This window comes from Motacilla alba, chromosome 12 (genome assembly GCF_015832195.1).
Source record: "Motacilla alba alba isolate MOTALB_02 chromosome 12, Motacilla_alba_V1.0_pri, whole genome shotgun sequence".
Lineage (NCBI taxonomy): Eukaryota > Metazoa > Chordata > Aves > Passeriformes > Motacillidae > Motacilla > Motacilla alba.
Genome location: NC_052027.1, coordinates 12,151,202 through 12,178,232, shown reverse-complemented (window position 1 = coordinate 12,178,232; position 27,031 = coordinate 12,151,202). Strand labels below are relative to the sequence as shown.

Genomic DNA, 27,031 nt, shown 5'->3' with positions numbered 1-27,031 from the left:
GTAGCTTTGTGCAGCAAATGACTATTTTAATAGTATAGCTGAGAAAAAATGCATTGCTTTTTTAGGAGTTGTGGGACCTGTTAATGTGGTAGACAATGGAGATGGCACCCACACGGTGGTGTACACCCCTATGCAGGAGGGACCCTACATGATCACTGTCAAATATGCTGATGAAGAGATTCCTCGAAGGTAAGGTGATAAGAGAAACTTTGGAGAACTGAAGATCTTACAATCCAATGGTGTTCTCGCAGCAAGCACCATTTACAGACTGGCTGTGGTCCTTTTTACTTTACCAGTGCAGCTCCTTGCACAGCTTAGGGGTTCAGTGGTGTTTTGAGCCTGCTGCACCTGCAGCAGACAGTGTAAGAGGGCTGTATAGCATGTACTGCAGCAACTATCAGCTGCTGACTTGAGAGGAGGGGAAATAATGGTTTGCTCTTTAAGTCCCTTCAAGGTGAAGGTGCTTCCTACATACGATGCCAGCAAGGTGACGGCGAGTGGTCCAGGGCTCAGTTCCTATGGCATTCTAGCCAGCCTGCCTGTGGAGTTTGCTGTGGATGCTAAGGATGCTGGGCAAGGACTTCTGGCTGTACAGATCACGGTAAGTAACAAAACCAAGCAGGACAGAAAACATGTTTTCTAGGTGGGCATGAGTCTCTCCATTCAGAAGTGTCCACAGCTTTATCCTAACATACCCACTGTCCTGGAGACTGGGCTGCTGACTGGACACTAAGGTCTGGTACAGGAAAGTCTTGCACTCTGCATTTGTGAAGCTCTTGAGAGCGCTTTTGTGAAACTGCTGTTTTAAAGTCATCAGATATGCTCTGTTTGGCTCTTGCGTAACCTTACACTCTGCAAATACCCAAAATGAGATAAGTAATTTCTTGTAAGATTATGAAAATACTGTCATTTTAAATGGAGGCAGTCTTCTAGCAGTGCTCAGCAAGGCCATAAGATAACAACCACTCTGAGCATCATGTTATGATAAATTACCACACACATCTTCCTCGAGGTTGCCAGAAGTCATAAGCTGCTTAAGGAGATACTGCAGGAATGTTTTGATTTATCTTTGTTGCTACTCTTTCCAAAGTTTCTGGTGACTGGACTCTGTTGCCTCAGCAAAAAGGTGTCTGGTTAGTGGACCATAAAGCACATAGCTGAGCTCTGGCATGCCTAGGTCATGGTATGCCTGGTTGTACTTGCCCTTCTGCATTCTTGCTCCTGTCCTGTCTCAATGCCTGCTCAGGTGCACCAAAGCAGTTGCCATTAATTCTGGTGTGCAAGTGTGCTCTTAAAGGATCCAAAATGCTTATCAGAGCTCCTAGCCTGGCTGGGGCTTTGAAGATAAAGTTCCACAAGTCCTGTATGGTAGACGTGCATTAGGTGATCCTTCTGGCCGCATTTGTTTGCTTCTTATTCTGAGCTGTTGAACGTCAATTGTTTCACAAGCCTTCCTGAAAGAAGTAAGCTCTTTCGTGCTGTACCTAAAATCTCAAGTCCTTTGCAGCTTATACTGTACCCCAGGCACCATTAAGTCATAGAATACAAAATTGAGTCAGCATGTGATTCCCTATAAGCAGGTTTGGAAGACTATAAAATGCTTTGTGCTTTGCAGCTGATGAGAAATGGTAGTTGAAGGGCCTGCTTAGACATGCTTTTAACTGTAGACTGCAGTGTGCCAGCAGCTTTAGACTGTGGTGTGCCAGCAGCTGGATGCCTCACGCAGGAGAGTTGACAGCAGACTCCAGTAGTGCTTCCCCCTGCCCTCAGACCTTTCAGGGAGCAGCTGCCCAAGGCTACCTAGTGCTTACTCAACACAGAGCTGCACAGTGTGACTGCCCATTTGTGCCTCAGGGAACAGGAAAGTGTTTTTAATTTCCAACAGCAGTATGACAGTGAAGTCTGAACTTCTTACAATTAATATAAAGGCCATTAAAATGGCTTGCTGGTCTTATAAACATTCTCATATCAATTGAAGAGTAATTAATGATAGTACTGATTATTTTATAGTGGTCTGATATCTTTCTGCTCCTAATACTCTGTTCTTGTTACAAAGTCTTTGAGCAAAATATCTTTAAACTTCAAAAAGCTGCAATTCTGTTTCTGTTTGAGACCACCTAAGTCTGGCTGTGAACAGATTCGATGTCCAGCTAAGGAAATGCAAAACCTTCATAGTGCTTAAATCTTCTGGTTTGCATTCCTCAGGACCAAGAGGGCAAACCCAAGAGAGTGGACATTCATGACAACAAGGATGGCACTTACACAGTCACCTATGTCCCTGACAAAACGGGCCGCTATACGATTGGCGTTAAGTATGGTGGAGATGATATCCCGGCCTCTCCCTACAGGATCCGGGCATCTCCAGCTGGGGATGCCAGCAAGTGTTTGGCCACAGGTGAGTGCTCGACTCCTCTCTTTGCTGTTGTTTGTTCTGGGTGCAAAGCTGCCTTCTGAGCATGGTACAGTAGATGTGATGGGCGTAGAAGACATGCTTGAGACTTGTGTAATCTGGCTGCTCTTACAGAAGGGGTGTTCCTAAAGATAAAGAAGTGTCCACCCTGTGGGTGAGCAAGGATCTCTTGCAGCCTCTAGCAAAATCTGTCCAACTGCCTGGGCTGTAATAAACAGCCAGATGCAACTGCCTGATGCTTATTTTGGCATCAATAAATCTAGCTGAGAACTTAAGTGAGGTTGATTTAAAAATAACACATATTTGTGTGTCCACTGTGTCTTGTTCTTTGCACAGTGAGCATTCCAAGAAGCTTTTCATTGCAAGCTACAACGGAATTAATTCTGAGGATGTAAATAGCTGGTCATGTGCAAAGCCTATTCAGGCTAGGTGTTATTGGTGGAGGTTTCTGCTGCTTTTCTGTGTGGTCAAGATTGGCCTGGGTCTGAACAGAATTTTGGGAAGGAGAGACCCTACAGATGAGATATTACTATGACTCAAAAAATCATTGCCTTGGTGTAGGGCTCTCCAGATTTTTTTGCTGTAGAAGCACACAGATTTTAAGGACGGGTGTTCATCACGTGTCTTTGGGCTGGTCACTGTGGCGTGCTCCCACCTCCCAGGAGGCTGTGGCAGGGAGCAGAAGAGGCAGGAACTAGTTACAAGAATACCACTGAACATTAAGTCCCTTGATTGTAGAATAAATAAATAAAGTAGGCAAGGTCAAATTGAACAAGTTGGGAAACCTAATCTGTTTTTGTAGACCTGTGAGTGTGTGGGCATTGTGCTGGACCTGGGCATTGTCCAGTTACAGTGCACCTGAAGCCTGTTCATGAACTGGCTGCTATCAAGTTGTTTTAAACAGAAATACATTCTTGACACAATGGAAGAAAAAAAGAGATATAATCAAAAAAAGAAGAGATATCATCAAAATTTGTTTAAAAGATGCCTTAATGGGTAAATCTGATACTCTTCGAAGTAACTCAAGTCACTAACTATTGAAAGTAACTGAGATGGAGATTACTGCCAGATGCCAACTAAAATTTCCCATTTCCAAGAAGTGCTTCTGATTCAGCGCTGTGAAGCTGAAATACAATCACTGTAGGAGTAAGTGCTGGAATACTGCCAATGTATTAAACCAGCAGGTTTGTTGCCAGTTGAAAATGAGCCATTTACCTGGTAACAAGTGAGGGTCAGAAGCAGGAGTATTCAATATGTACTACTGCAAATAAGACATAATAGTTCTCATTTAAACACAGTGTTCTTCAAGCTAGATCTGATTGCTTCAAGTTTGGCATTGTTGCATGGTGTTCTTTTTTTGGGATGTGTGGCAGAACAGTGGAAAATCGTATGTGGGTAATGGTGGAGAAATTGTGGCCATGGCTGCTACTGTGCCCTTTTATAGCTGCTTACACAGGGAGGTTTATGTTAAAGCAGTGCAGCAGAGTTGCTGGCAGAAGAAAGTGACTTTGGCTCTGCATAAAGGAGTAGGATGATAAGAGTATGGGTTAAGGCGTTGCCTTCTTCAAACTCTGCTTTTTTCCTCTCTCTTCCCATCCAGCCTCTCTGATTGCAGAGGAGAAGGAGAGCTGGTAGCCAGCTCTAGCATACCACTGTGCTGACCAGTTTTACAAATGTCCCTTGTTGTACATCTGCTCCCAAAACCACATCTGTGGCTCCCTGGGACCAATGTCTTGGTGCCATGCTCCCCAGGCACCTCGCAGGCGGTCTGCCTGGGAAAACTGTCCTGTGAACGCTTTCTGTAACTAAAATTGCCTTGTAGGTCCTGGAATTGCACCCACTGTGAAGACTGGTGAGGAGGTTGGTTTTGTGGTAGACGCCAAATCAGCAGGGAAGGGAAAAGTGACGTGTACCGTCCTCACGCCAGATGGGACAGAAGCTGAAGCAGATGTTGTTGAAAATGAGGATGGGACTTACGATATCTTCTACACTGCTGCCAAACCAGGAACCTATGTGATTTATGTCCGCTTTGGCGGGGTGGACATTCCCAACAGTCCTTTCACCGTCATGGTAAGCCAGTTCTGCTCCAGAAGTACCTCCCACTCGGATCCCTGCCGCTGTGTTTTATTTAGCAATAGGTTAACTCTGTGTGTAAATGTTCAGATATTTATTAGGCTAGCAGGAGCTAATGAATCCGTGTTCCTTGCAGAGCTTATTTTGAGCAGACAATTTAGTTAAATGAAGTGGGATAGAAACCATGAGAGGATGAAGACTTGGCTTTTTGGAAGAAATTTGTTTTTCATTTCCTGACCATGTAGTTGTTTTCCTAAATGATGTAAGGGTGGTTGTAATCAGCTTCTACAACTAATTATGTTGGCCATTGTCAGATACAGTGCTCTGCCTTCTCTGTCTCTCGCTGTTTATTAGGATGATCCCAAAATAAGGAACGGTCTGCTGACAGATCCCAGGGAAGCAGACTGTTAGCTCACACTTAAAAATTATTTTTAAGTGCTAGTTAAACTGTTATAGCCAAATTTTCCCTCCTTCTAATTATCTTCCTTCCTGTGTGTGGTACTCCACGTTTAGCAAACAATACCCCAGTCCCCTGAGAAGCAGACCAGGTGCCTCTCAGGGCTCACAGAAGCCCTTCTTGTGAAGAACATCTCTCTGTGTTGGTAAAATAATCCTCAATCTTGTAATCTCAGCCCAAGCAGCCTCTGGTGCATCTCAGTCCCTGAAATCACAGCGCTGTACTAGTACTGAGTCCAGATGGGGCTCGCGGGCCAGTCCCTGAGGCCAGCAACTCTGGCGCTTCCTACCTGTCATCCTGGCAGATTGCTATGGGTGTCTGAAGATTTCCTTGAGAGAAATGACTCCCTCGGTCACTGCTCAAGGTCCACCACAGGAAATGCCTCTCGAGGTCAGGGAGCCCAATCCTGGCCAGCCAAAATTCCCACTTCCTAGCTGACTGATACATTGTGTTTGACTTGGGTGTCTCAGCTGGGGACAGAGAACACTGAAACAGCAGCATTTCTGTTTTGCATTGGTTTTCTCAGTGGAATCTATCCATGCAGAAGTTTCCAGTGGGTTATTTCATTAGGGCGGTTTGCAGTGGTATAAATTGGCAGGAGGGGCTGCCCATTGATGGCTGAGCCTGGGGGAGCTGCCTGCGTGGGTGTCAGTCCCAGCCACTTGTGTTGGGTTAATGGGAGAGATGGGAATTTGCAAATCATGCTCTTGGCACACCTGGTGAGAAAAGCGGCTGCGCCAGAGGAAAACACATTTGGTGTCTTGACGACGCGGTCCCGGCTATGAATCAGAAGAAAGGCTTTGCTGCTATGGCTGGACGTGGGCTGGGTCATTCACCCAAGTGCATGAACTGGAGCAGCCTTCCCGCAGCAGCCAGCTCCCCTGCCTCCCAGCTGCACAGCACTCAGGGACTCTCATCTTAGGTTTAGACCTTTCCCTTCCCTCACTGCATCAGTCCCATAAAAAAGCAACTCTGATATTCAATTCCAGCAGTGTTCAGGCACAGCTTTCCACTTCCCTCCCAAGCATGCAATAACAGCACGTACTGGCTTTGTCCCTTTGCTGTGCCGCTGGTGGCTTCCTCCAGTGCCTGCGGATAAGGGCAGTTTCCCAGCTTCCCTGACTGGATCCAGGTGTTTGCTATGGCAAGAGAGCTGGGAGGGCTACGCAGTGGGAGAAAGGTGTTGAACTGGAAGGAGCAGTGTGTTCTGAGCTGTGGAAGGTGGGAATGCCTCCATGCCAGAATAACATCATTAACAACTAACCTGCCTCTACCCCTGCCCAGGCTGTAGATGCAGATGATGTCGCCGCACAGTCGCAGGAGCCAGTGGGCGCTTCCCCCCCCGGATTCCGCCCTTGGGTACACAATTTTTGCATTTTTCAGCTCCCCATCTGTGTTCCATTTCAGATGACAGTCTGCTTCTTGGGACTGCTTGATCGCTCTGGTCATTGTGTTCATTCTTTCTGTTTCATCAATTGTTCTTGGGATCCAGACCTTGTTTTTTCTTTGCTGCTTGAAGGGAGTCTCCAAATAAACTCATGTAAACATGAAGAGGATCATTGCACCCACAGCTTCCACTTCTGAAATGTCTGCTGTTGGCAAAAGCACCCTGAGTGCACTGCTTTGTTTTCCCAGTAAAATCACAGTGTCTTGAGTTCAGAGTCGCATTGTGAAACTTGTTTCTTTTGTCCATTTTGTGTTGCAATCATTCTGCCCCATTTAAAAATCACTTTCTCTTCCAGGCCTTAAGCAACTAAATCCTTTCAGACGGAGCCACTTTGGGTCTTGTGTGCACTACATTGTCTTCCATCCCTTTGTGTTCCATTTTTATCTCTTCCTTTTTTCCAGCATGTCTTCCATCCGCGCCGTGTTTGATTTGCTCTGCTCTGCGGTGTGGTGCTGTAAAGGAGAGCTTGGCCGGACACTGCTCTGGTGGAGCCCAGTCCTTGGCTGGCTGCAATAATCACCGCACACTCTCTTCTGCTTGTGCTTGCAGTGGAGTTGCTCAGTGCTCATTTGGCTCTACCAGCCCTTTTGAAGTGACCCATCTTTTTGCTTGCTTTAGGTTACAGAAGAAGCTTATGTCCCCGTTGGAGACATGAACGGCATGGGGTTCAGGCCCTTTGATATGGTTATCCCATTTGCTGTAAGGAAAGGAGAAATAACAGGTACCTGGAGTGCCTCTCAGAGAGCTTTGTGCTTTTTGTTAGTGTGTTTATCCATTTGCAGCTAACAGACTGGGTGGTCTAGACCACAGTGTGGGAGGTTTGTATCCTGCCAGCAATATAGCTGTTTAATTTCACGTTGAGTGGCACCCGCTGAGGATGAGTAGGATATGCCCCTTCAATGGTTTGAGTTAAGTGAGGGGATTCTTGGTGTGTTGCTGTGGCCTTCAGTGCTAGGCTGTGAGCTACTGCACTATAGGGCCTATTGGTGCTTTTTCCCTTCTGGAGCAGCTACATACATCCTTGATAAGCTCCATTATTTCTTTTCTGCAGATACTATAAAGCAGTTATTTCTGCATTCCTGTTACACATACCTTCTCCAGAGCAGGTGACCCTCTTCTACAGGTCTGGCAGCTGAGAGCATCGCTCCAGTAGCACCCTGGTTGCACTAAGCTCCTGCACACAAGGCCTGTGTCCCCTCTGCCTTCTAGCTCAGCAATCCCAACCCAAGCCCTGTCCTGTCCCAGCTTGAAGGAACAGTCAAACTTTCCTTTTCAAAAAGTGCAGCAGAAGAGGGAGCATATTGCTACAAGGTAGATCAGTGCTTTTTATGTGGCTTGCTGTGAAAAGCTCCGTAGCTGCAGCAAACAGCCCTGCCTGTAGAGTTTATAAGGTCACAGGACTGTTTGCCAGATGTCTACCACTGCCTTGTATTCATGTAGTGTAAGTAGAAAACATGTCTGGTTAGTGTTCCCATTAGTCTCCTATTTGTGCCTGTGGGTAAGGAATTTAACAATTTAAAATGCGTGTTTAAAATGGCTAGACAATTCTCTGTGGGTGGGAGAGGGGAAGTAGGCAGCTTCTTCTGTAACTCCCATGGTGGCCTTTTGTAGGTGAAGTACACATGCCCTCTGGAAAGATGGATACACCAGATATCGTGGATAACAAAGATGGCACAGTAACAGTGAAATATGCTCCTACTGAGGTTGGGCTGCATGAAATGCACATAAAATACATGGGAAATCACATCCCAGGTAAGTCTGACAAAGCAGGCAGTGCAAATCTGAGTGCAGAGTCCTGCTGATGCATCTGCTTCCTGGTGAGGTTCTGTAGCTAAGTCTTACATGCTGTGGAAAGATCTGCCCAGGATATTTTACCTGTCGGTGGCCCTTTCTCTGCAAGCAGTCCAGAGACTAAAGCAAAGGAGTAAGTGCCAGCACATATGAGCTTTCATTGTGGTTTAATAGTACCAGCCAGGCTTAAAATGGATTTTGGTTTTGGGGAAACTAACTTTTGTGGCATTTTATTATGAAGAAGAAACACACAATTTTCTAACTACTAGTTTTTCAGGTTGAAATTTACTGCCATGGGCCTCAACAAAACTACTGGTTACAGTGTGTGTTTATCCTTAAAACTGCATTGGCAAAAAATATCAGAACTGTGGGGAGAACTGCTTGGTTGAAATACTATAGTTACTCTTTCCATCTGATTGCAATAAAATAAAACACACATGCATATTATGCTGTAATCTTTCTTTCTTCCTGGCTGCTTCTTAACAAACAGAAACCACTGCATCTCATTCCATTTCCCTTTTGTCCTTGCTTCACCAGCTCCCCAGTGGAAGCACTGCCTCGCCTGGAGGCTGTGGCTGCCCTGTGGTTCTCCAGGCATGCAGGCCTTGGGGGGCTGGGCAGAAAGGGGCAGACCTGTAGAGGGATGTGTAGATATGAGACAAAAATACCTTCAGCACTCCCTGAGAGGGGCTGCTGGTTCTGTTTGTACTGAAGCACAGCATAACTTAGGCTGAAGTGGGGAGCTCAGTGATGTGATGCATGGTGCTGCTTCAGTCTCTTCAGTCCTTTATGGCTATAGCACCCTGGTAGATGCTGACCTGTCTGCTGTATTGGTTCACTAAGACCATTGCCCTGTGCTGGGATAGGGAGATGATGTGCCACAATGTTTCTTTCTTGAAGGTTGTCATGAATCAAACTTTTTACTGTCTCAGCTGCAAAATCTAACTTTGGACTGAAAAGCTATCTGTGCCTTTTATTGAAACTATTATTGGTTGTTAGTGACTGTACTTTTTGTTCTTGTGCACCAGCGTAGCTCATCTGAGGCTGGCAAATACATTTTTGGATACCCTTCAGATTTGCTAGTTCAGGTTCACTGAGTCAGACAATGTGCTTTGCTGGTTCCTAATTCTGGGCTACCAAAATTCAGAATCAGTGCCTGAACTGAAAGCCTGCTTCTGAGTCATGCTCTGATTTCATGTGCTAAAAATAAACTTGAAGTGAACAAGACCCTTTACAACATCATTTAAGCTTATCTCTGGTAACTAGAATAACACTTACTCTTCCATGACTGAATGTGTCACAAATTGTGGAAAAGTGTCTTTTGAGGATGGAAATGGAGGCTTATTTGGTTTTTAAGTGCTTTACAGTCACAGTAAGGTTTTTCAGATACCACGTAATGAGAAGGGCATGCAGGAACATGGGTATCAGTTCTTGTAGTCCAGACCACTCATCCTTACAAGTGCTTCTTTTTGGCTTTTTTCCCCTTTAGAGAGCCCTCTGCAGTTCTATGTCAATTACCCCAACAGCGGCAGCGTGTCTGCTTATGGGCCCGGCCTCATCTACGGGATTGCGAATAAACCAGCAACTTTCACCATTGTCACAGAGGATGCAGGAGAGGGTAAGTCAGTTCTTTAAACCCATCCTACCCTAAAGAAGGAACTTCTTGTTAGTGTAACACACACTGGCTTTGATTTACATTTATCTGTCCAACTATGAATCTCTGTGATGTGATACAAGTGACTTATGCAATATCAGGCTGTCACTTGCAGTAAAAACTGGTTTATTATCCTTTCCTGAGAGCATTAGATGTACCCTGTGGTACTGGGTGCAAATTATTTGTTCAATTAAAAATAAACTGAAAGCAGCTTAAATCTAGGGGATGATGACTGGGTGTGGGATCACTGTTTGGTAAATCTAAAGACTGAATAGAACTGTGGCTCTAGTGGGTTGGTCTGAGCTGGTTTTGCTGCTGTCCTTTGCATTTAAGCTCCATTTTCAGTAGCAGGTACTGGATATTTCTCTTTGGACCAAATCTTTGGACCTGGTGTTCACAAAGTTTTACAGAAGTGCTACTCTACTTTTTTCCTAGGTGGGCTGGACTTGGCTATTGAAGGACCTTCCAAAGCAGAGATCAGTTGCATTGATAACAAAGATGGGACATGCACGGTCACGTACCTGCCTACTCTACCTGGGAACTACAGCATCCTGGTAAAATACAATGACAAACACATTCCAGGCAGTCCATTCACAGCCAAGATCACAGGTATAAAGTTTAAACTTCTGGAAGCACTTCATATTAAAAATTAACCTCTGATACCGTTTGTGGCAGGAATTTGAAGTCCTCTGACTTGCTCTGCACTTAACCTTGTAATGTTTTGTGAACTGTTTCTTTTTGTTTATTCAGATGATAACAGAAGACGGTCTCAGGTTAAGCTTGGTTCTGCTGCTGACTTCATGTTGGATATCAATGAGACTGATCTCAGTCTCCTAACAGCCAGCATTAAAGCCCCATCTGGTCGTGATGAGCCTTGTCTTCTGAAGAGGCTGCCCAATAACCACATTGGTAAGATCTGAGAGATTACTGTGATAGTCTTTACTCCAGTTTGCTTAGCTTTGTAAAATGACTGACTTCTGTGCTCTTTCCCAGAAGTGTTGTTGAACCAAGTAGTTGACAGTGTTTGCTACAGTTGTCCAAAGACAGAGAAGTATGAAGAGTGGCCTCTTGTCTTCACTTGCATGTGACATGCCAGGTTGCAATTGAAGTGGGTTTTGTCAGCATATAAGAATGGCTTTGTGGTCCACTTGAGAGCAACACTTCAACATGAGTAAAGAGATTGCTCTTCCAGTATTTAATTTCTTGGTGTGATTAAGGCATTTAAATAAAGTTTAACATGAGTAAAAACTAAATAAATTTCTCACATTTTTCTGCTTTGTAGGCATCTCATTCATTCCACGGGAAGTAGGAGAGCATCTGGTTAGCATCAAGAAAAATGGGAGCCATGTGCCAAACAGCCCTGTGACAATCATGGTGGTCCAGTCTGAGATCGGGGATGCCAGACGGGCAAGAGTTTTTGGACGTGGCTTGGTAGAAGGACGAACCTTTGAAATGTGTGACTTCATTGTAGACACAAGAGATGCTGGTTAGTTCCCTCACAAAGGACCCCGAGATGCTATGAGATATTTATTGACTGTCCATGAGAGTACTGCCTCCCTCAGCATGCAACCACCGGGTCACAAGCTGCAAAGCAGCAGCTGCCATTAAGCTCAGTCATTGTTGTCAGTTATTAACCACAGACTGTGCTATTTTAGAACATGCTTTGTAAGGTCCTGGCTCATGTATTTGTTACAACCAACAGGGACTGTCACTGAGGTGGTGCTGCCTCTAGTATCATTTGGTATTGCAAGAAGGAAATGAGGAAGATAGTTACTTCCCTATCTAGATAGTTTAATGTGGAGCCTTGGATAACTTTTTAGCTTGGTAGATAACTTTTCAACATTATTGAAGGAAAAAGGGATATAGTCAGAGAATTTTAGGAGCTGTATGCATGCTGTGCCTCTGACTGATTAGGAGTACAGAAACGCCATTAAGGAAGGCATCGTGCAACTCCCATGTGCCCATTATGATACAAACCTACCAACTAGCGCCTGCTATGGCTTTGGACTATTTTATGTCAGATTTACAGCAGAGCTGTGGAAATCTGAGGCTAATTTATCTATATTGTAGGTTATGGTGGGATCTCACTGGCAGTTGAAGGACCCAGCAAGGTAGAGATCCAAACTGAAGATCTAGAAGATGGAACTTGCAAAGTGTCCTATTTTCCAACTGTGCCTGGTGTGTACATTGTGTCCACTAAATTTGCAGATGAACATATTCCAGGTAAGCAGAAGTGCTGGGCAAATTTTTGATTAGTACAACAGACGTCTTATCTGGCTGACCAGTGCTCTGTGGGTGGGCTGTGTGATCTGGCTTGGACCATAAGTCCCAAAGATTCGAGGAGGTTCTCCCCAGGCAGCAAGCATTCAAAACTGTTCTGGTTATGTGCATATATTTGACTTGGGCCCGACTGTTAGTTTGGTATAAAAGTTCTCCTATAATCCCCTACAAGTCAGAGGAAGCTTTCATTTCTGCCCTCAATCGTGTGTGTAATAAGCAGAGGAGGAATGACTTGTGTGATACTTACAGGCAGCCCATTCAGTGTGAAGATAAGTGGTGAAGGAAGAGTTAAGGAGAGCATCACACGGACAAGACGGGCTCCTTCTGTTGCAACAGTAGGAAGCATATGTGATCTGAACCTAAAAATCCCAGGTAAGCAACAACATCCTTATCCCCAAAACCACAACTTGCACTTGTATAGCATGGGGCACTTGAGAAAGGGAAAATAATTTATTCTGTGTACAGCAGGCTGGAGAATGGGCTGCACAGCTCACTTTAGCTCCAGGGTTTTGAGATCATGTTGGCTGTTAAATGTTTGTACTGCTGTCTGGAAACTGTGAATCATGTAGGCCAGGCTTAGCTGGCTGCACTTATCCAGCCACTTCATCTGCCTCTGTAGCACCTGGGAAGCTGCAGCTGGCCAGGTTTTCTGCTCAGAAGCACACAGATAGCTCTGTGCCTCTTCTGTTATTTGTACTGGGTAATCACTTGAGCTCAGGTCCTGCTTCCAAAACCCTTCATCACTTTCTAATCTGCATTTTTTTATTCTCTTGCTAGAAATTGATTGTGCTGATATGACAGCTCAGGTAACCAGTCCCTCTGGTAGAAACTTTGATGCCGAAATTGTCGAGTGTGACAAAAACACCTACTGTGTCCGCTTTGTGCCACAAGAAATGGGGGTCCACACTGTGGATGTCAAATACAAAGGGCAGCCGGTGCCAGGTAGCCCCTTCCAGTTCACCGTGGGGCCACTGGGCGAGGGAGGAGCCCATAAAGTGAGAGCTGGAGGCCCGGGGCTGGAGCGTGGAGAGACAGGTGTTCCAGGTGAGTCCTCTGCTCTCAGTGGGCTCCAGAATCTGCTGGGTGCACATCTGCAGTGCAGTGTTTTGGCTTACAGGAGCCTCTGAAACTACTAAGCAATCTCCTGGGATGGTGGGATGAGCTACCATTCTTCAAATGCGCTTAAATGGGGAACTTTACAGTCTGCTAGGAGGAAGCTGCAACCCAGCAGCAGCAGCAGCAAACTTACCCTTGTGTGTGCTCTTCTGTGCTTCAACAGCTGAGTTCAGCATATGGACACGGGAAGCTGGAGCTGGAGGACTGTCTATTGCTGTAGAAGGCCCCAGTAAAGCAGAAATCACCTTTGATGACCATAAAGATGGATCTTGTGGTGCATCATATATAGTTCAAGAGCCAGGTACGTACTGAGACCAAATCACATGGGAACAGCGCTGATTGTGACTTTCAAAGAAACTAAGAACACTCACTGCTTCTCTTCTCTCTGCAGGCAACTATGAGGTGTCCATAAAGTTCAATGATGAGCACATTCCTGAAAGCCCCTACCTGGTTCCTGTCATCGCCCCCTCCGATGATGCTCGCAGGCTCACTGTCACTAGTCTTCAGGTGAGACATAAGGAAACATCTCTACAACTTACCACAGAGGCTGATTTCGCCCTTGTTCTCCAAAACCAAAATGGTTGTCCTTCTAAGTAATAGCCTTGTCTTGGTTGGTGCTTGTTGTCAAGCTCAGCTTGCAGCCGGAGAGATTTTTGGCAGCTGGCCCCTGGGTAACTCTGGCCAGCCAGAGTTCGAAGGCAGAAGGCTCAATTGAGTGTGTTACAAGTGATAACACTTGGGAATAAGGAATAAGAGGCTCCAGAAATACCATTGGAGGAGCTAAGACATGTTTCCCATGCCATTAGCTAGGGGAAGGGCAAGGAGAGCTGAAATTTAGAGATGAGCCACCAGTGATCATGCTGGTACCAAGTTCCTCATTTGGCACATGCATGAAGAGCTGCATTTCCATGGGTGAGGTAGCACAGGGCTGCATGGCTGGGACATCACTGCAGCCTGGCCGGGCAGACAGAGGTGGCCCCACCATGAGGTCAGGGTACAGATTTGCTCTGGCCGATGCCACAAAACCACAGAGTCGCAGCTCAGATGATTCATGAAAGATAGTGAACCTCAGAGTGAATCACAGCTTTGTAGCTGGTCTGGGCTCATCTGGTAACCTCACCATGTAATTTGTGTATGTGTGTGGTTACAGGCATTAAAATACAAGTAACATTAAAGGCCTGACTGAAATCTCCCAAGCCAGAAGCTTGGATGTGAGACTGAGAATCTGTGTCTAAATATACTGCACCTCAGTCCTCCTTGAGTGGTGATTAGTTCTTCAGCTAAGGCTTTTTTTTGGTTATGTCCCAACTGTGATCCCCAGGAGTTTGCCTGGGCTGCAGGATTTCTCCACCTCAGCTGTGTAAATGAGCCATGACAGCCTGATCTGGTAGTATCTTTTCTAACTAGGAGTTACAAGGGCGTTAATTAGTCACTGTGGTATTGATGTTTGCCTTGTGTTTCATTTAAAGACTCTTTGACAGGAATGCTCACTTCAATTAAGTCCTGGAGAGGCAGATAAAGCTGAGTATTCTGTAACAGAGTCTATTGAGCAGCATCAGCCTCCACTAAACCCACATCAGGGACTTGTTTATACATTGTACCTCAGTTCTACTCAGTTGCATTTATTTCCCTCTTCAGGATTTAGTTGAAAACAAAATGAGGTAATGTATGTTAAGAGTGAGATATTACTGCTGCATAGCTGCATGGGCTGTGCTGGTCGAGGACCACTGTGGCTCAGATGTAGAGCTGTCTCGCCTTCCACCAATGGCCTAGCAGCACAACAACATCTGGTTTCATGTTTTAAATTACTTTCTTATGTTTGAGACGTCTTGTGTTGGCGTTCTAAATGCAGCCTCTTGTGGCAAATATAAACATGCATGTTACTCTTTCAGACATTTGGATTATCAGAGGCTTTTCCCTGAATGAATCTGGAATGAATGAATGGGCTGAAAATGGAGCTATAGCTTAAGCATCCTTTAAATCAAGTACCAAGGACTGACCTCAGTGATAATGGGTGACTAGTATTGTAAACCTGCCTCTCTTTGATGTGGCAATTGTCTGGCTTCCAAAAACAGTCTGTTACCATGGGAAAAGTCAGCCTAGCCAACGTGGGTGACTCCTGAATCAGCCACCCCCTACGAGGGAGAGAGCGTCTGATTTGAGAGTTAATGCAAGTTACAACTTTATGCCTTTTGTTAAAATCAAAAAACCCTCATGCTGAAGTGGTTATTTCCCTGCCACAAATCTTGTGCTGTCTGAAACAAAAGTTTGAATTTGATAATCTGACTGTTGCATTCTCAGGAGTCTGGATTAAAAGTTAATCAGCCAGCATCCTTTGCTATAAGGCTGAACGGGGCAAAGGGCAAGATCGATGCTAAGGTCCACAGCCCCTCCGGAGCTGTCGAAGAGTGCCATGTGTCTGAGCTGGAGCCAGGTGAGCACAGCTTGGTGATGATCAGACAATTGCATGACCTCCAAAACACTTGCTGCCTCATAGGGAATTCGGTTCCTTTGACTTACGAATAGTATGTCCCAAGGATGAGCATGCTGCTTGGAAAATGACTTTTTGGTGTCAAGAGCTGTTCAATCAGGGTTATGTCCATGTTTTTCCATGAACTGACTGAGCCCCAGTTTGTGTTAGATAGAGGTATTTAAGTCTTGGCTTGCCAGTGAAGCTACAGTGACATTAGTAATAAATTAAATATGATGTGGTTGTTGAATTTAACCAGGGAAGAAGTTTATTTCTCAAAGCCATGCTTCCATCTTTGACTAATAGTTTATGTTTAACTCACACTCACTCCTTCACATTAAATGTCAAGGAAGCTGTCTATAAGCAAACACTACAGAAAGCTCAACACCTGTTTCAGCAATGAGCTTTTCTTTTTCACTTGAAGTCTGTATGAGTTATGGTCTGTACTATGAACAAACAGCAGCTGTCCAGCTGGAGGAGATCAGTCCCACCTCTGAGTTAACACGCAATCAAAAATGTGAAATATCAGCAAATTGCTAAATTGCTTCATTAGATAAAGGTGTGGTGTCAGAGCAGAACACTCAGCTTGCTGGTAAGATTTGGCTTACTCTGACCAGCTGCTTTTCTTCTCCCTCAGCTGCCGACAGATTGAGCTGTGATTCAGTTTTCATGTTTAGTGCATGAGTGAGGCAAATAATCCTCAGACTAGATGACAGTTGAGATCAGGTCCTCGTGAGCAAGGTGAAAACACAAGCTGTAAAACCTTCTATGAGAAATACAGCATTTTCCTGCTGAAATATAAATTTAGCAGCTCGTGTAGCCGAGTTGACTTAAACTGGGACCAAAATATGTCAAAGGCTTTCAGAAGCTCGGATTGCTAGTCAGCCTTGTGTGGGGTTTAATGGGTGGTTTATGGCTGGATCGTTGCCTCTGGTTAGTCAGAAGACCCGCTCTCTGTTGCAGATAAATACGCCGTTCGGTTCATCCCCCACGAGAACGGCATCCACTCCATCGACGTGAAGTTCAACGGCAGCCACGTGGTGGGCAGCCCTTTCAAAGTGCGCGTGGGCGAGCCTGGCCAGGCGGGCAACCCCGCCCTCGTCACGGCCTACGGATCCGGCCTGGAGAGCGGCACCACGGGTAACCCTTCTCCTACAGAGCTGCTTGCACTTGGGCTTGGAGACGTTCAGAAACTACTTCTAGGCATACTTTGACATTACTTCACCTGCTAAGGCAGCTGAACTAACCCACATTCTCTGCTGACCTGAGTGCAGGCTAATTTTGCTTTCTAGCATGCTCCTCATGTCTTATAACCGTCACTCACTGCAGCCTATACTGAGCCTTAACCAACTTAAAACTTACGTAAATCAGCAACTGCAACACGCATTCACTGAACTGCTGGTTAGCAGCTGGGCTCCAGCTCTGCTGGTTAGCTTAGCTCCACGCCGGTGGTCCCTTGAGCTCTGGAGATGCTCTGGCTCCCTTCCACACATGAACACAATGTCTGAGTTGGCTGTCTAGAGATGAAGGAGTCTTGTTTAACTTGTGTTAATTAAATGGGTATGAGGGTGTTACCTTCCCTGTTAGCTTCCCTTTGGTGCTTGCACCTCTACGAAATCTCAAGTGAAGTGCAGTAGGATATGTAAACCCTAGGGACAGGGTGGGTTGTTCTCCTGGTAGTGTGCTATTCATGCTCCAGATGCAGGGTGAACAGTCTTTTCTTGGAAATCTGGCACCTCGTTGTCTGCTGTGACTGCCTCATCTGATAGTTCTCAGCTCAAGAATGTAGGGTTTAGGGTTTGTTTTTTCATTTCTCTGATTTGTGGCCTTAGTAAGTACGAAAACATTCCAGGATATGCACTTTGATTTATTTGTGTTCTTGCTCAGGCCACACACACAGGTAGATAGCAGAGTAAAATGATTATTTTTCTCTCCTTTTGTAGTGTAAGGGAATAGCTAGTTCATTTTGTCCTATCTGCTGCTGTCTCCTGTGGATTCCATCTCATACCTCTTTTTCTCCCTGTGAAAAAAAATACTGCAGTTATTCAGTCAAAGCTTCTGCTGTTCTGGAGGAACCAAGCAGTTGGTTTTGGAAATATGCAGATACACTCTGTAAAATAAAGATGTAGCTTGAGCTCCTTTAATAGGTGGAAACAAAAGCACTCATTAATACCAGCCTGTGATGCATCAGGGACAGGGGAATATTTCTTCATCTATAAAGGTGCTTGGGGCTGTTTTTAATCTAAATAGACTGTTTAATTTCAGCAAAGCTGCTCTGTGCCCTGTTGTTGAATCCTGGCTACTGCCAAAAGCACGGTGCCCTGGGAGCCGCCGAGCAGCGTTTCAGAACAATGACCCAGTGTAGGGGTTTCAGTGGCTGAGCACCTGAGCCGTGCCCCTGGGAGGCTGAGTGCCTGCAGCCTCCAACAATGCGAGCCTTCATTGGGGCACAGCAGAGAGCAGTGCTCTGAGCAGGAGCTCCTGGTGAGAAGCTGTGAAGCTTGCTGCCTTTGAGAATTAACTCCTCTCCAGCTGAGCAGGGCATTGCGGGCTGATGCCTGGCCTCCCAGGCTGGTGGTGCCAGGGGCATGGGCTGCTGGAGCACTGGAAAATGGCGTAATCCTCTGTGGGAGCTGGGCTCTTCCAGCATTGCGACACAGCAACCTCTTTTGTGGGGAGGCTAGAAACTTCTCCTGAGTTTATTCCCACGTCTTCATGCTTCCATCACAGCAGCAGTAAACTTTCCCATGGCCATCCTGGTTTTGAGTGTGCCTGAGCACTTTATTCCTCCTCAACAGCGTCTCATGCAACAGCCCAAAGATCATAAATATTTGAGGCCAGAGTGTGACAGTAAATTATTTGGGGGCTGAGAGCCTTACTTAATTTTTTCTTGTGTTGCTGGCATTGTGTCATTGGCTTAGTATTAGCAGCAATAATTCAGCTGTGTTAACCAGATGCTGTAATTAAACAAGCTTTTGTTTCCACAAACTGCTTGGAGTGCTGTTGCCGAGCAGTTCAAACACACATCTCCTCCAGGCCATCTCCTGCCCCTTGTCCTTCCTGCTTTCTTGTGGGCTCTTCACTGCTGATTTTCAGTCCAGGCAGTGAGACAGCTCTGAGCTCTCTCAAACTTAGCCATGCTGGAGCTGTGTGGGTGTGGACTCTGATGCCCAGCAGAAAAGCTCTTGTTTTCTCTCTAAGCCAGTTTTTTGATACCAAATTACTTCCATTTGAGTCCTGAAGGGCTGTCATGACCCCTTCTCCCACACAGTCACATAACCTAACTGGAAGAGGGAGCCAGGATGAAGCCGGGGAGGCTGCCAGGGGTGCAGAGCTCCATTTAGGGCTGGCCTGAGCAAGGCTGCTGGGGTGGATGTGGTGTCCCTCCCTGCCTGAAGCCCTGGGCAGACTGATCTTGTGCTGAATTACCCGTATTTAATGCCTGAGGCTGCGTGTGTAACATCGGGTGTGAGGAAGAGTGTGTCTCACTGTGCTACGTCTTTCTAGGACTGCAGTCGGAGTTTTTCATTAACACGACCAAGGCTGGTCCAGGTACCCTCTCTGTTACAATTGAAGGGCCATCAAAGGTGAAAATGGACTGCCAGGAAACTCCAGAAGGTTACAAAGTCATGTACACACCCATGGCTCCAGGAAACTATTTAATTGGAGTTAAATATGGTGGACCTAACCACATAGTGGGCAGCCCTTTCAAGGCAAAGGTTACAGGTAAAAAGCTAACTAGTATTTACTCTGTGCCTGAAGTAGATCATGTCATTCAGCAAAAAAAATCCTCCTGAGACAATGTGGTATTCTGGTCTAGATGCCCAAAACCATGAGAAGCAAAACATTTCTCCCCATCACCTCCAAAGCCTAGATGAGGGGTCTCAGGAGCAGCTACAAAAGCAGTAGTCACAGAGCTTGGCAGCTTGACTCAGTGATGGGCCATAAAACAGCTTTATGGGGTAATGCTAAGTCCTGATCTAGTCCTAGGGTCTTGCATGGGTCAGAGGGAAATAGGACTTACTTACCCATTTCCCCCCACCCTCCAAGCCTGAAACCTGCTCACCTGTAGCACGTGTTGCCTCTCTTGGTCTCATTTCGGTGCAGGTATCACCTAGCCAAAGGTCAGTAATGCCTGGGAGGCTCCTAGGTAAAGTTAGGAAGGCTGGTTTAGGAAGCTTGTTCTCTCTTCAGCACTGTGTTTAAGCACAGGCTGAAGCTCATCTCTACTCCTCCCCCTGAGCTTGTGAAACCCTCTTGTGGTGCCCATAGTGTGGTGATGTTCTTGGGAGAGGGTGGCAAGGACTGCGCTCCCCCAGGCTGGGACATGCTCTGCTTTCAAAATGGGTTATTGCAAAATTGCACCTGCTTTTCTGCCAACTCAAGTAATTTTTGGCATTTGGTGATTGGAGCACAATTAACTCTTCTTAAGCAACCCGCTTTGCTTAATGAATCCTGAAGTTCCTGTGGTCCTTTTGCCACTTGAGGGCTCTGGGATGGGATTGTTGCCAGCGGTGCTGGAAGACGTCAGCTTAAAAATCCAAGTAGGAAATTGCTCCTCTCCAAAAATGCATTTTGGATGCAGAATGCATGCTAGTCATTAGGAGGGTTTTGAAACCTCCTTCTGAATGCCTTTCAGATAGGGCATATCTGAATGTTAGAAACCTCTTCTGTTTCCAGGGCAGCGACTGGTTAGTCCAGGCAGTGCCAACGAAACCTCTTCCATCCTGGTAGAGTCAGTGACGAGGTCATCGACTGAAACTTGCTATAGCGCCATTCCCAAATCCACCTCGGATGCCAGCAAAGTGGTTTCCCGGGGAGCAGGACTCTCAAAGGCTTTTGTGGGTCAGAAAAGCTCCTTCTCTGTGGACTGCAGCAAAGCAGGTATGGATACAGGAACCAGGTGGGTGTTCAGGATCGGTGGTTTAGCTGAGCATTTTTTTCCCTAAACCAACTTGCAGAGTTAAAATTCAGAGCTTGAGGTAATGATTTGGTACTAAAGAAAAATGCTAAGTACTATACTGTGCTCACCAAGTCAGTCCTAATACAGAGGCCGAAAAATGTTCCTCTCCAATGCCTTAGTCTGAGCCAGGTGCACCTGGAAGAACCACAGGATTTCAGCATGAGAACAAACAGGTTGCTGAACTTAAGCAGCCCTTGTGGTGCATTGTAGCATGTAATGCACGGTGTTCCTGTTACCTTTTGATGCTCATCATCACCACCGTCTGGGAGCTGTGTGCTGGGTGGATTACAGGCCAGCTGTGTCCACTGGCCCCTGCTATTAACTTCTGATGAAGTATTGTAAAGCAATACCAGCTTGTTTTCACAGGCAGCATTGATGGCTCCTGTGCTCTACTTAGTGGTAGCCTGTCAGGTCTGGCAAATAGCGCAGATAAACTCTCACCTCTATGAGGTTAAAAGCTTTTTAATATAAAATTCCTTCTTATACCAAATTAATCTGAGGTACGGCTTGGCTACCACCCTGTGAATTAAATAACAAAATCCATGTGTTACAGAGCCAATATATAATGATACAACCACGCTGCCTTGTTTAAGTTCAGGGATACTAACAGGTGTGTGTTTTGCTATAGGTTCCAACATGCTGTTAGTTGGCGTCCACGGACCTACAATACCATGTGAAGAGGTGTCCATCAAGCATTTGGGCAGCCATCAGTACAACGTCACTTATGTTGTCAAGGAGAGGGGGGACTATGTCCTGGCAGTGAAGTGGGGTGACGAGCACATTCCTGGCAGTCCCTTCCATGTCACCGTTCCGTAGACGCGCTGCCGGGTGGTCTCTGCAGTCGCAGTTCAGATGCAGAGTTGTACTGGGTGCAGTCGTGTTGCCAAATGCAGTTTCTAGATACACACGGCTCATGTTTCAATAGTCAGACATAAATTCTAACTGTTTTTTACAAGCATTTCACTTCTATCCTACTTACCAACCTAATGTCAATTTATTTAATATCTCCTCAAATTGTACCTTTGTAGTACTGTCCGGGTCACAGTTAATGTTTGGAGAATCATGTGGATGACTAGACACTAATTTCCCTTGCGGATGTTAAAGACTTTAGATGTTAATTGAAAACTGGAATTTGTCTTTGTAATTGGGTATCTTAACTACTGATTTTATTTGACTGGAGACTTTGCATTTTAGTTATGGAATATGACTTGGGCTGTCCCCAGTTCAAATTCTTTTCTGTAAAGAAATGAGATAAAACTGGTACTATAGTAGGTGCCTTTGTATACTTGATCAATTTTAACGCTTAACATTATAAAAAGCTATTATAAGTAGCTTTACCACTCAAATTTAAATTGTTTCTGAAAGTGCTTTGCCAATGGTTTACATTTAGAAAAAGTTTATCTTTTATAGCAAACCAAAAGCAGATTGAAAATTACTTCCTGTAAGCTTTCAGCCTCTCTATGTTAACGCTTTGTAACTCTAGAGACAGATAGCTTTTTGGCCATAATGCTAGTAATGCGGTTTTTAATGAGCTTGGGATGCTGGTGATGTTTCTTCAACTTTACAGGTAACCCCCACCCCACACTCTTTTTGATTTAAGAACAATCCCTGGGTTGGCTGGGTTCAGTAAAGCCCCTGAAGTTGCCAAGCCAGGCATGGCTGTCACCTGTGTGACCCAGAGTCTCTGCAGTCCAGAGCACCAAGGTGTGTTGAGAAGATGACCATTGGTTTCCCTGGAGGCTGCAGGCCAGGCCGGTGTCTGGGGTGAGGCAAAGGAGCCATCCTGGGAATGGGCCCCACATCTGCCGTGGGACACAGGGTGGGTCTGTGAAGTTACCAGTGACAGCAATACCAATAATAGCAATATCAATGAACAAACCCCTCTTTGGTGCAAGGTGTTTTATTGTATCTCAGTCCAAGGATATGCCTGAAGCAAACCCATCTCTCCTGAAATCCCCTTTGTGCTGCAACAGGCGTTGCTGCTGAGGGTTAGGGAGTGGAAACTTCCTTGTAACTTGTCTGTTTGTCCCGGATTACTCCATACTACTTCCCAGGTGCATATCTGAATTGCTGCCAGCTGCTGGGGCTTTAGGAAACTCTCCTGATGAGCTCAAACTCTGCAGTTTAGAGAAGGTAGGATTTGTTGAAAACCTGTTGACATGTCACTGTCCCTCGGGAGAAGTTCATGCTTACAGTTCTGTAATTATGTTTGGATGTACTGCTCTCCAGCACAGTTACTGGCAAAAAAAGGAAGGTTGGGGTTTTTTTACTGTGCTTTTTTAGTGCCTTAATGTGAAATGCTCACTACATTGTAAACTAGAAAGTAAAAACAAAATAAACTGGAATAAAATGCAGGATTGTAAAATTGTATCTTATAACTTATTAAATAGAAATGTTTGCTTCATTAAAATGTGCATGTTAAAAACAACATCGGATTCTTTTCATATGTAGTCAGTACTAAGTTCAGACTGAAATTACACCACACAGCAGCTTCAGGCAGACCAATATGGGCTGTGCAGGTAGCCATGAAAATTTGGGCAGAACCTCAACACCATTAACTTTTTCCCCCTGAAACCTTTTTTTTTTTTACCTGAAAACAAAATGGGAGAAGTTTAAGCCATATGTGAATGTGCAGGGTGCAGTGGGCACAGTGTGAATGGAGCATTACCCAGCTGTGCTAGTTTGCCCCTGTGCAGACCCCAGGCACAGGGGCAGCACTGTGTCCCTGGAGCTGTCCTCTGGGCTGTGATGCCAGAGCTGCTCCCTGGGCTGTGATCCCACAGCCGCTGCTCCCCCACGGTCCCGGGGGTTGTTTGCAGAAGGTGTCTCCCTGCACCTGGGGCCAGCACCTCCAGGCACAGCCATGGAAACCAGCAGATGTTTTCCCAAACACTCTCCTGCTGAAGGCCCCTGTGAAACCTGAGATGCGGTGGCTGCCAAGGACTTTCCTGCCCCAGGCTTATCAGATTATTTCCTTTTTATACTTAACTCGTTAGCCTTGTGGTAGGTATGTCATCGTGAGCCTGCTATTCAGTGTTTTAAACAAAACAAGCCTGGATAGAGCTGTTGGTGTGGGTAAACCTTGAGAGCATCTCACCTGCATAACTCCTATGTCCCACTCCACCCTGTGCTTGTCTGGCCTTCTCTTTCCTGTTGCCCCTTGTCTCGGTTTGGTGACACTGGCTGAAATTAGCTGGAGCTGTCTGTCAAGATGGACCCTGGTTGCTACTGTGGCTGGGGTTACCTCCAGGGAAAGCTGAGCTCTGCTTCAAGTGACCAACTCTGCCTGGCCTGGGCACTGACAGCTGTGGAGCGGCCACAAAAATGACCTTGCTAAGGACAGCAAGCACCCAGTGGTGGTGATGAGAAGAGCTTCTTGGCGGGGTTGATTTTGGACAACAGCATTCAGCTACCTCCAGCAGCTCTGCCAGCTGAGGCCTGACTGTGTTGGGCACAGAGCCGTGCTTTGGGGGACGTTCTGCTCTGCTTGTGGCACCTTGACAAAGGTTTCTAAGTGCAGTGGCTACCTTGGCAGGCAGCTAAGGTGCAGTGGCTACCCGTAGCAGGCTGGGGTGTCATGTACGTGTTACTGGTGTCCCAGTGCCTCCTGCTGGGCAGACTTGCAATGGTGCAAGAGGCACTTCAGTGTAGAAGTTTTTGCCTTTAGATGTGGAAGTGCTTTTCTATTAATTCAGTTGACCTTAAGTTCTTTTTCTTCTTTTTTCTTCATTGTTTATATTTCCTTCTTTGCTTTTAGTCTCTCTCCTTGATGGTTTGCAGTAGGATTTGGCCACTTAGTGCCTGTGAGTCCCACTTGGGACTTCATCCTTCCATAACTGGCCCGAGCTGTCCTGCTAGCACTGCACTAGATCTGGCAGTGCCCTGGTGGCCAGCTGGAGCCCTGCCTGCTGCTGGCAGTGACCCAGGGCAGGGCGCTGCCGCACGGGAACACATGCTGGCACCCATGGCACAGCTGGGAGGCTGACTGGGTATTTTGGTGGGTGCTGGAAGGTAAGTCCCTGCAGCACAGCAGTTGGGATGGTAACTGCAGAGCATTCCAGCCCCTGCCTGGTACTGGTGGGATGCCTTTGTACACCTCAATGGCCAAAGAGAAGGGGCTTTGGAGATGATGTCCTGGAGCTCCTCACAACCCGTACATTCAGCCTGTCGTCCTCATCCTGCAGCTCAAGTCTGCCCTGCAGCCATCCCTGACCCTGGGCTGCGCTTGTTCCTGCCATACTTTGGGATCACTGGTTGCCCACTGGCCTTCTCCTTTGCTTTGGGGACTGTTGGATTTCCCTTTTCTGACTGCTCTGGCTGTCCACGGCCTTGGCTCTGTGTTTCTGATGGCCATCTCTGCAGCCAGCATGGCAATACCTCATATACTGGAGTGTTGCATGCAAAACTGATAATTGCATTTTGTCTTGTGCAGCTGTGAGTACCTCTAATAAATTAAATATATGTATTTAAATTATTTTAATAACTTTGACTTTTAAATATTTAATATTATTTAAATTCTTTAAAACATTCTATTTAATAATTAAAATTATTTAATCTTTACATACTTTATCTTTAAATCTTTATATAATTAATCCTTGAATCATTATATATATGTGTGTGTATATAAATGTATATAGTATACTTAATTTTTTTGTCCGTGTTCCTTCAGTGGTCAGTCTCCAGGCCTGGGCCTGTGCAGAGCACTTTGTGTGTCCAAGCTGGATCTCCCTTTACCCCCAGAAAGCCCTGACCTGCTCTGACACCAGCTGGGTGCATTGACAATGTGGGTGCTAGGGCTGTTGCTTAGCAGGCCTCTGGGTTTGGTAATATTACGCAAACCCTGTAATTACTTTTCCTTTTAATTGTCTGTTGAATGTGAGATTGTGACATTTCTAATCCAGAAACTTTTTTTTTCCTCTACTCACTTTTAGCTTCTGCATTTATTTGTTTTAAATTGATTTGATTCTTTTTTTCTAACTAATTTTTTAATCCACATTGAAAGGTACTTGCAGTGCAGACAATGCACTTTATTCACCTGAAAAAAAAAGGGAACAAACTATGTATAAATCACATGGAAAAGCCTATCCAGAGTGCTTACAGACATGGCTTGACAGAAACTGGGAAGGAGTTGCATGAAACTTAATTCAGAGAATGGCACAATGCTTTTTTACACGGTGTTTTTTACTGGTTTGAGGAAAGACTTTCCAAACCATTTGTTATTATGACAGCTGGCTGTGCCATGCTCTCCCACGAGCCAAGTGAAACTGGTTGCCCGGTTGTCCTCTGCCAGGTCAGGGACAGCTCAGGCACACAAGGACTGGGGCCTTGCAAAGCTGCTGGCAGCATCCCCAGGTGTTTATCTGTGCTTTGTTCCAGCTGGCTTGGAGGATCTTATTTTTCTGACGTTTTTTCCTTATTTGTTGCATCTCCTGTCCACATCCAGAGCAGCAGAAAGGAGGATTTAGAATTTTGCTGCCGACAGCGGCGGTGCAGAACACGCACTGCAGCACCCAGCCTTGCTGGGACTAAACCCCCTGGGTACCTGGACATTTCAGCATCAAACTCCCCTAAACAAATGTTTATTTTAAAAGTAATTTTTCCTTGTGTTACAGTAACAGAGATATTCCCATCCCAGGTGCCATATCTCCAGAGCTCCATCCGAGCTGGAAAAGCAGCAGGGAGAGCTACAGCGTTTTTTTCCTCCGCAGCCTTCAGTAATGGTTAATATTCTCAGGTCCCTTTCACTGAAGGTTATCAAAACAGCCCTGCTGCCAGGCCCCCCTCTTGTGTGGGGCTGTTTCCCCAGGGCCTCCTGAGAAAAGGCTTTTAAATGGCTTTTCAGAATTTCTCAGACTTTTGGAGTTAATTTTCATAGTTGTGAATTTATACTGCATGCTTAGAAGAAATATTGTCACTAAATCAGGTTGGATTTATTGCTCCTGTCGCTGTTAATTTGACTGAGATTTAAAGCACATTTTTTAAATGACATGAATGAAAGGCTAGTATATATGATTTAAAAAAAAATTAATAGGAAAATATGATCTAGTAGGACCTAGAGGTATGTTTGACAGCTCTTTCCTGTGCTGAGCTCCCTTTCTGCAAGACCTTGGTACTGCAAATATTTACATCCCTGCTGAGTTGGAAGGCTGAGTCCTTTGGGCCCCATGGAGGAGGTGGCCTTGCCAGGGTGGATATTTCCTTCTGACAGTGATGTCCAGCCAGGGTGTTTTGTCTGGGGGGTGGGATTTTGCATCTGGCTTCCCCAGGAATGGCTGGGGTCGAGTTCTCCTCCCAACAGAGAGGCACAGAAAGCCTTCATATGTCAATGCCAGCATTTGCAGAGCTTTTCAGGGAAGGTTTTTTGTTACTT

At 45.7% G+C, this 27,031-nt stretch overlaps 1 protein-coding gene across 5 annotated transcripts in view; it reads left to right on the top strand.

The window, feature by feature from the left end:
- Positions 1-23,089, top strand: part of FLNB (filamin B) — an 89,165-nt gene extending 66,076 nt beyond the window's left edge. For 3 of the 5 annotated variants that reach the window (XM_038148856.1, XM_038148860.1, XM_038148857.1), the window contains 21 exons: positions 66-189; positions 445-601; positions 2,206-2,395; positions 4,233-4,480; positions 6,225-6,299; positions 7,006-7,108; positions 7,999-8,139; positions 9,668-9,796; positions 10,268-10,441; positions 10,583-10,741; positions 11,115-11,318; positions 11,903-12,055; positions 12,362-12,484; positions 12,890-13,156; positions 13,392-13,529; positions 13,620-13,735; positions 15,530-15,662; positions 16,662-16,838; positions 19,206-19,424; positions 20,379-20,582; positions 21,290-23,089. In XM_038148856.1, coding sequence (XP_038004784.1) covers positions 66-189; positions 445-601; positions 2,206-2,395; positions 4,233-4,480; positions 6,225-6,299; positions 7,006-7,108; positions 7,999-8,139; positions 9,668-9,796; positions 10,268-10,441; positions 10,583-10,741; positions 11,115-11,318; positions 11,903-12,055; positions 12,362-12,484; positions 12,890-13,156; positions 13,392-13,529; positions 13,620-13,735; positions 15,530-15,662; positions 16,662-16,838; positions 19,206-19,424; positions 20,379-20,582; positions 21,290-21,477 — 3,422 coding nt within the window. In that variant the 3' untranslated portion in view covers positions 21,478-23,089. The remainder of the gene's footprint in view (positions 1-65; positions 190-444; positions 602-2,205; positions 2,396-4,232; positions 4,481-6,224; positions 6,300-7,005; positions 7,109-7,998; positions 8,140-9,667; positions 9,797-10,267; positions 10,442-10,582; positions 10,742-11,114; positions 11,319-11,902; positions 12,056-12,361; positions 12,485-12,889; positions 13,157-13,391; positions 13,530-13,619; positions 13,736-15,529; positions 15,663-16,661; positions 16,839-19,205; positions 19,425-20,378; positions 20,583-21,289) is intronic. The other 2 variants (XM_038148858.1, XM_038148859.1) reach the window with 2 other exon arrangements.
- Positions 23,090-27,031: the final 3,942 nt, after the last annotated feature.